Consider the following 9,926-nt stretch of genomic DNA (forward strand, 5'->3'; position numbering starts at 1 on the left):
ATACTTCCAAAAGCATGAGTATAGAGAAGTGTCAATATATGTGTAAAACACTATTTATGGCGATGGTCATTGTTAACAATTAAGAATACCAAAGTTTTGACCTATGAGCTGATAACCATACTATCATGTTATATGCCTTCCTTCATTTTGCCTGTCTTTTTCTATTCTTTTCATAGAGAACATCTTTTATGAAATAATAAAATAGATATTAATATAAGAACATTATACAATCCACTTTGTCAAACAACTTTTTTTATGAAATAATGAAATAAGATATCACTCAAACTTATTATTGAAATATATAATATTTTTAGACATATATGCATAAATAAACTTTGTTGCTACTATAAGGATGAACATAAAATAGGAGTATCCAAATTTATAGTTTTTCAAAGTTGTCACATAGTCTAGTTTTTTAACTAATAATGCAAAGAGGTAATATGACACATTAAAATAAACAGGATCATCAGCTAAGTTTCATAGGTATTTAAGATATCTAATCTTAGACTGTTTTATTTTCTTTTTGATTGTAACAGTTTGTTTAGTTTGTGCTAATGAAACGTTAATTCTCGATTGAAATTAACAATTGGATGTAGGATCTCTGTGATCTGAACGAGTATGAAAATTACATCTGCAATTTTCTCTCTTTCTTACTTTTTAAATTTGTTTAAATTATTTTAAAGAATTTTTATATTTATGAGAAAATTATTAAAAAAATTATTTGTGATAAGAAACTAAGTTACCCTCTCTTGATTTGTTGAACACATTAATCATTTCGCTCTGCCCCCATGACACTTCTATATATTTCATGAATATTTTTGCTTTTTTTTTTCTTTTTAGTATTGAGTTGGAATTACTAATATAAGTATAGGAGTATAATGGTATTACAGTGATTTATGGTTTAAATTGATAAAATTGGAGTCTGGTTTTGTAAAATAATTATTTAGTTGGTTCTGAAATCATAGTTAGTTAACTAAAATGTCTTATTGTTTTCTTCTTATTCTTGTAAATAACACTTATATCATTAATTCTTTTACTTTAATATTTTTCTTTTTATTATTTAGTAAAGTGACGATGTAAATGAGTGTGAGTCTCTTTTGAATACAAAAGATCATTTATTGCTAGCAATATTTATTGTGTTTATTTTAGAATAAAAATTTATTTAATCTATTATGGATTTTGAATAATTATGGATTAAGTTATAATTATGTTTCAATTTAAATTACTTTTATCTTATTGTAGTGATTTTGAGAATGAAATGTTTTGATAATATATATTTCAACCCTTTAGTAAAATTTTGTCATGTCTTTAGTTACAATTAAAAAGATTTGTAAGAAGTTTATAAATAAATATTATTGACACAAAAATATAAACATTTTAAATGGTGACATTGTCATGTACAGTACAGGAGTTTCCAATTACTAATAAATTATTGTATTTAGGATATTAGAGATAAGGCAAGCAAAATAAATAAGTAAACCTACAAAATAAATAATACAAACAAGAGAGGTTTAAAACATCTATAATATAATTACCAAATTGAAGAGAGTATTAAACCTCACAAAACCTGAAAAACACAGATATTTTAAATCCCTGCAATAAAATAGTTGCAAATTGAAACATCTAAAAAATAATAATTAGCAATATAAAATGTTAAAACCCTCTTCAAAAAATCGTTCATAATATAAATGAGATACCAGATGTAGTCTTAAACCTTCACAAAAAAATGTGATAAATATATTTGCAAAGGTTTAAAAGACTCCGCAAATTAATCTGTAGAAGATAAAAACTATAGCAATTGAAAATAAAAACCTCTACATAATAGTTTTTTTAGTGATTGGGTAACATGTTATCGAAAAATTAATATGAAATTGCCAGATTTCATTACATGTGTTAGAAGTTTTACATGGACTAAAAAAATAAGATCAATTTATAATATATAAATAAGATGCAAATTTTATCTTACGAGCCGATTTTATGGGAGATGAATTACACTTAAAGTTCACTTCTTAATAACATGCATTCCTTCCCCCAAAACAAAATAAAATTTTGCTTATTTAATATGTTGTTATACATGAAGTAAGAAACTACTATCCATTAAGATCACCAAAAGCCAAATAAAACTTGTTAAAAATATAGGAAGATCACAAACAAAATATAAAAGAAAAAAACTACTAATATTTCTTCGTCCTCGAAATCGACACTAGGGTTTTAGTTCTTTAATAACGTTTTACAAGGCAATGTAAAGCTTTAAAATAACTCACACAATAGTAAAAGTGTAAAGTAATACTTACAGATGAACTAAGCACACATTGAATGGTTAAAACTTATATAACTAGTTATAGATTTGTCTTTTCCAAAGAGAACCCATCATGAATACAAGTTAAAAAGGTCGTTAGGGAAAATTGTGTTTACAAGTGGAAAATGTTACACCACAATGCTGAGCCGACATTTGCTTAGGAAACAAATGTAATGGTAAGTATCTAACTCTTGGACTTACATAACACAGTGGTTTTCATGTACATGTTCTGTCTAATAACTGATCACCAATTCTCTGGTGTAGCATACTAGAACCACAGTTGTATGTACTATTTTGACCATACTCTTGAAAAATCATAGGCCATTATTACATATATTTACAAGTATAATCTTGCTTCTCTACTTCCTCTTTTCTCTTGTAATCCAAATGACCTTTGCAATTTTTTCCCTTCTGTACATGTTCCACTCTTTTGAAGGTCAGCTGAAAGATATACATATCGTGCCATTTTTGGAGAAAATTCTAACAGATAAATGACAATGATGATAGGTTGGGAAGAATAGGGTTTTCCCTATAAGGAACACTACTCTAGAAAGCATGTTTGTTTTTGAAACATCTGATTCTACTACTTTGGTTGTTCTCTAAGATGCTCTCGTGCTTTGTTACAAAGATCAAGAATTTCATTATTATTAGGATCAAGACAGAGGCCTGCTTCACAGTCCCGCACAGCTGAAGCATAATCACCCATTGATTCATAAAATGCCGCTCGAAGATGTAATAATTGTAGATCTGGCTTAAAATCAATGGCTCTTGAAAGCTCTGCTATTGCCTCAGCTTCCTTGTGATCATCCATCAAAACTGGCAGACAAAGTTTTAGTCAGAAGTTGATATGCTTCGTGCATGCAATAACATCGTAGTAATATGTTTCAAAGGTTTAAGTATAGTGTGATCATATTGCTTTACCATGATGCTTGTTGAAAGCACACAATGTAATCAGAAGAAAAGAGTAGAAAACTACAAGGATAAGCACAAACGCAAAAGATCCCACACTTCATTATTGATCAAGAGGAAACAAAGGATAATAGAATCACTTGTATGAGACTCACCAGCTGCTCTATATCTGTAAGGATAAGTCCTGAGAGGGTCCAATTCTGATGCCATACTAAGATCACTCTTTGCCATGTCACGATCACAATATTCTGAACGTTTCTCATATGCTGATGCATTGCTTCGAGCCTTTTCTATTAGCTTTGTCATCTCGTCATATGCTGCTTTGCGGTGGTTTTTAAGATGATATACTCGTGCCAACCCTTGATGTGCTCGTGTATGCTTGATGTTGAGTGCATTCATGTAGCAGTCAGCAGCAAGGTCTAGTTTATCACAGTCTACAAAGACACTCCCTAGATTATTCAGTGCCTACATATTCATAAGAACGAAAATATAATAAATACATTGTTATATACTTCAACAGTGATATCAATCAACATAACATGTTTTAATCCAAAAGCTTGACACCCACTTGCCCTTTCCGAAGACCATCTGAAGGGCACCTTAGAGCTTCCTCCAAGAGATGGATCACATACTTAGAAGACTCTGAATCAAGATTTGAGTCAGCTAATGCATATGCTTTGAGAAAGTAAGCTTCAAATGATCTTTGAATTGAAATAGATTCCTCAGCTTTTGCTAATGCTTCTTCACGATGACCAGTGTCATACAATATCCAACCTTCATACACAAGTCTTTCATGGTCAGAACTAGAATGGTTTCTAGCCATCCGCAAACTACGCATGGCAGCCTTTGGACAATTTAACCTGCAAGATTAAGGAACATCAACACCCATAATAATCAATCTGAATGAACCATGTATTAAAGACAAATTAGCCATCTTGATAAAAATCAAGTATTGACACTACCTACTAAATAGTAAAACAAACCAATTATGACAACTCATTCACATAGAATTCTTGTACATAGAAAAATATGAAGAGAAACTGGAATTTATATCAGATACGGCTAGTGTTAGAATAAGTTGAATCAGTTTAGGGATTTCACTCACCGTAGCAGAAGGAGAGATTGTCGAAAACGTAAAAGGCTTTTCCCCGGATCATTTGCTAACATTTGGTGTACAACAGCCAATGAACCAATATCATCAACAGAGGACCACCGATCATACAACTGCATCCAACAATCAGCTTGGCACCACTGTTGAACAACAGGACTGAGAAGTTCTATCAAGTGCTCACCATGCATATGGCCATAAAACATCATATAATTTGGATCCAACGTCAAAATTGCCCGAACATCTCTAAGGGCTCCTTCATAATCCTCCATGGCAATCAAGAACCAAGCTCTCAGTTCAAGGCAATCTGCAGAAACCTTGAAACCGATTACTTTATTGATTTCTGCAATGGCAGATTCAATCCTGTTCTCTTCCAAGAAAGAAACAGCTCGAAATTTGTAAGGAAATGAAAGAGTTGGATCTAACTCAGTTGCTGATAGCAAGTCCATTTGTTTCTCCTTCCCCATACAATACAGAGACCTTTCTTGATACATCCACCCAACTGGTTTATGTTCAGAAACAAGTGAGTTCATCAACTTATATGCTGAATACGTGTGGCCACGCTTGTATTTGGCCCTTGCAACTCCCACCGTAGAATAAACATGCCCTGCCTCCACTGCAGACTGAAACCAATGCTGTGCATCTTTGTATTCTTTTCTCTCAAGCATAACAACGCCCATTTGGTGAAACGCAAGTTGCTTCTCCCAACCATCTTTTGCACACTCCACTAACCTCTCCAACAACATCACAGTTGTGTTAGATCTCATCTCTTCCTCCATCGCAACCTGACTCAAAAAGTAATACAACATGAACGACGCGTGTCCCGCCATGGCTAGCCTATCCCTACCCTCTGGACTAGAAAGCATCCTCACAAAATTCGAACACTGCATCGAACATGGGAGCTCTCGGAGAAACACCTGCAAGCAAGCTGCAACAAGAAGGTATGCAGTTTCCTCCAATCCATACTCAATAAGCAACAACGCATCCTCCAGGTCACAAACTAGCAAAGCCAAATGTACGTCACAGGCATGCTTCATCTCCTCACAACAAAAACGATTCGCAAAAGACAACAACTCCAACACAGCCATAGGCTCCAAATTGGTCAATCTCTTACTTCTACTGAACTCCTTAGCAGCTTTCAGTGCCTCAACAGAAAAACCATTCTGTGAAAAATTAATGTGCTCCCTTTTTGACTCAACGAATTCACCACACAACATTGTCTTAAAGGGCCTTGAAAGTGAGGCTATGTTGAACCTATTGCACCGAACTTCATCTTCACCGACAATGAACGACATGTCACCATCCTCTTCCTCGGACGTGGGGCGTTGCTCATCGTCGTCATCATCCTCTGCCACCATTGCACCATAACCAACATCACTATAAGCATCAGCATTCACAGCACGTGCACGCGTGCACAAGCAAGGATCAAACACAGACTCCGGGTCATAGCCTGGCTCCAAGGTGGCCCGGGGACACTCGAGGTTCCTCCCTCTGCAGTCCATGGAAGACAACCCGATGAGCTCGTCCTCACGGCGCTCGTGGCGCAGCCATGCGGCGAGCACGACCTTAGCATGCACGCTAGTGGCGTGCTGCCGAGCGGCGCGAAGGCTGCGACGGAAGAGCTTGGGGTCTGCTAAGCCTCGAAAGATGGTGCATTGCTGGAGGAAGACCTCGGTGCGCTCGAACTGGGGGCAGTCCTCGGCACGACGATAAGCACCGGCGAGGGTTTCCACTAAATCGGGAAAGACGAGGGACGGTTCAACCTTGGGTTCAAGAAGTTCTGTCATGGGGAGGCCATAGGGGAGGAGGGAGCCCTCACAGAAGACAACCTCGGAAGGTGGGGTGGCGTTCGGAGAACGGAAGCTCCGATTGGATTTGGTTCTAAGGGTTTGGGTCTTAATGTGATCGTGGAGTTGTTGGAGAAGCTTATCGCCAATACCACTGCAGGTGGCGGTGCCGGTGCCGGAGGGGTTGATAGTATACAATTGAGTTCCCTTGCAACCGTCAATGATGTTGAAGCTACGCATTATTGGGAAGATGTTGTATTGCATTGTTTTCCAGAGTTCAACAAATTGTGAAGCAACGAATCAACGAATGAATAATCTCTAAGGTGGTGACATTGGACATATGACACTGCAAGCACCGTTCAACGTTGTTAGAATTTTTAAGGATTGTTTGTTCTTTTGTATGGTTTGAGCAGAATTTTCTTTTTCTTTTTTCCCTTTCCCTGATGTTTTGTTTGGGTTTCTTATTTTTTTATTTTGCTTTTGGGTTTCCAAGAAAATGGAGGAAAAGGAAGAAGCAGAAAATAGGAAAGGTATGGGAAGAATAGGAGCGATGGAGGAATGGCCAAGTAGGTGTGATGAGGTCGGAATAGAGGTGGCCGTTAAAGCAGTTATGTTTTTCCTCTCTCTCTTAGGGTTTTTTTCTCTTCCTCTCCCTTTTCTATATGCTTTTGCTCATATTCTTTTTTTCATTCTAAATATATGGATTTGCCCACTTTTTTCTCATTAGGGTTTACTATTTCTACTTCGCTTTGGATTTGCCTCTAATTTTATTTTGTTCAAAATAGACAACATGAGAATGACAGAGAGAATAGGTACAAATATGTTAAGAATGAAATAAAATTTTGGACAATATCTGATGTCAACTATGTTTTCTTTAGGTCTTCTGACTGAGTGCCAACTTTTCATTTCACATTTCACTAAAAATATTGAAGATGGAAAACGCCAACCATGTCACCACCACTCGCCACATGCATAGCATATTGTTTTTTTAGTTTGAAATGGAGGGATTTCTTGTTGCATTCTCATAATTTTTCTTCTACATCTTATAAATATGATAATTTTTACTTTGCCTTTAAAATTTTTCATTATTTTGTATTATCTGAGTTTTGTTTCCATTTTTAAATTATATGATTCTAAAGTCATTTTTAAATTTCGGATTCTACATTTAAGAATTTTTTTTTTTTTGTTAAGAAAAGCTTCCAAATTGTATGGATAAAAAGTTAATAACTGTAAAAGTCAGAAACTTTATTTTATTTTTAGATTGTGTAATTTAAAAGTCACTTTTTACATGAAAAAAATTAAAATTGTATAATTCAAAATTCATATTTTGATTAAAAGAATCTAAATTAAACAATTCAGAAATTATTATTTTACTTCTAAATTGTATACTTTACAAACACCTTTTTAAATAACACAATTATAAAGCTTTTTATCCAAAAAGAATTATTATTAAATTGTCTAATCCGAAATACTTTTTTCTTACATCCATTCATGACACAACCCGTGACAGTAGCAACGGCAGGAGATGAGGGTTATGGGGTCAAAATGGATTAATTTGTTGTTTTAATCATTCTTGGGTTCACATGGAAACTGTGAGGTGCAAAAAGAAATATGCTATTGTATAACTATAATTTATAATTTACAAGGGGGCCACCATCGATTTCAAATTTCAAATGCAAATGGGCTCAAACCATCGTTAGTCTCATAATAGTTTTATCGTCCACCTCCAATCATACCTTTAATTTCTGAAAATAGCCTTGAAAGTTACATTTTTCTTTATGGGAACGAACCAATATAAAAATCACGTGTCATTACTTTGTTTTATAAATGTTTTCCAAAACACTCTTTTAATCATATAAGTATCTAATAACTATTGCAAATAGTCTAAAACACTATTCAAGTCCCCCAATGGCCCTCCCTTTCTAGTGGTTTCCCGTGTTTCATTTCTGACTTTAGAGATGATTATACATCCATATAATTCTTTGATACTAGTACAAAAACAACGTATAACGTTACGTGTTCAACATCCAACCACTGAATAATCAACGTTAAAAATGACCGGTGACATTTTTGTAAACAAATGCAATTATTAAACGTTGTTTAGGACTATAATTCGACGTCAACTTCTTATGAGATGTCGAATATTGAGAAGTTTGACTTCTAATGGGTAAATTTTGCGAGAATGTTTGGTGCAAAGGTGAAAATGTGCTTACGTATGACGCCGAATGCCTTAGAATTAGATGTTAAAAGGCTATAAAACATCGAATGCCCTAGAGTTAGACGTCAAAAGATTAGTGAACTAAATACAAATTTAAGCGAGAGGTTCAAAATTCATTCACTTTATCTAAGCACACAAGACCCTCTTCACTGCTCAAACTTTACTCGAACGAAGTTTGACGACCATCACATGTATTTATTTTTTTTCATTGGATACAAATGCATGTTGATTGTCTACTTTAGGTATGATTTTCGATTGCTTTGACCGTTTGTTTTCGTGTTCTTGTCCTTTATAGGCGCAAACTGCTTTCTCTCTCACTTGTGGCAACACTTGATTCCAACGAACTCACCTTTTGAAGGTTAGTTCTTGTTTTCGTTTTGAAGAACTTATTTGTTGAACTTATTGTTTGTTGATGTTATTTTGTTGAACTTGTTTGTTGTTCTTGCTTGTTATTTGTTGTTTGTTGTTCTTGTTTGTTGTTGATACTACAATACACGTTCATAGTTCTTGTTGTATAAAATACTAAAAACTGGATTGCATTTGTTATTTTTCTCCTTTCCAGGTCTCGTAAAGATGTAAAAAAAGATCACAAGGGATCACAATTAATTAAAAAAACAAAAAATGTTTATTAACATCATACACTAGCAAAACTTGATGTTAATTGACGTTGGACCTAAAGCAATATCCGACGTCAATTTGCTCAACTAGGGACATCGGATTGTTCTATGTCTGACTTCAATTAACTTAAATAAATTTGAATTTCTTTAAATTCGACGTGAATTTAATTTCTCCCAATATGACATCGACCTCGAATTCGACGTGAAAGACAAAAGAACACCGACGTTATGCAGTGTTTTTATACTAGTGTGACTCATTGACCATGCACATGTAATTGTTTTTAATGCTCATTAAATAGTTGGTTGGTGTATTTGTTTATATTATTAGTTAAGTAGTAATGGTAGGGAGTTGTGTTGTGGTAATTCCTCGAAGATATATAGTTTGGTGTCACTTGTGTTGTGGTGTTTCCTCGAAGCTTTGGAGATAGTTTGGTGTTTGCTCAAACCAAGTGAGTTCCAAAATGAGTGTGGCAAGAGTGTGTTTGTGGTTCATGTTTGTGGTTTGTAGCAAGAATTCTTAAAAAGTGAAGTCAAGCTCGCTAACGAAGGATAAGCGAACAAAACTTGACAAGCAAGCTCAAAAAGCTTGAAAAACAAGCTCGAAAAGCTTGGCAACAAAGGACAAGCCATGAAGGAAGAAATTTTTATTATATAGGCTCTGAAAAATAATTTTTCTATTAGCTAGCCGAATATAATGTAAATTATGCTTAAAAGCAAGGCTAATGAATCACCTTTTCCATATGGTACTTTGATAACCAAAATCATGCAATACAATGGGATGGACCCTTTTGTTGAGGCTAGCACCACATCAGGCTTGAGACAATGTTTTTATACAAATTCTTTGAAAAGGCTTAATATTGTTAATGTACACAATGTATAGCAACACATTCATGCAAATAACAAGGATGGAGTACAAGCCAACCACAGAGTTCTTCTTTGTATGACACTACATTAGTTTCACATCATACTTGTGATGATTGGAAACATC

The 9,926-nt window shown here is 34.6% G+C and overlaps 1 protein-coding gene across 1 annotated transcript; it reads right to left on the reverse strand.

The window, feature by feature from the left end:
- Window positions 1-2,882: 2,882 nt before the first annotated feature.
- On the reverse strand, window positions 2,883-6,524 carry LOC106770493 (ETO1-like protein 2). Its single transcript, XM_014656301.2, has 5 exons — window positions 5,698-6,524; window positions 4,314-5,640; window positions 3,777-4,068; window positions 3,364-3,673; window positions 2,883-3,115 (listed from the first exon to the last, which is right to left on the reverse strand). Exons 1-5 carry the CDS (start codon window positions 6,365-6,367, stop codon window positions 2,883-2,885), a joined length of 2,832 nt encoding a protein of 943 aa, XP_014511787.1. The 5' UTR covers window positions 6,368-6,524.
- Between the last annotated feature and the right edge of the window lie 3,402 nt (window positions 6,525-9,926).

The sequence above is a fragment of the Vigna radiata genome, chromosome 8 (assembly GCF_000741045.1).
Source record: "Vigna radiata var. radiata cultivar VC1973A chromosome 8, Vradiata_ver6, whole genome shotgun sequence".
NCBI lineage: Eukaryota > Viridiplantae > Streptophyta > Magnoliopsida > Fabales > Fabaceae > Vigna > Vigna radiata.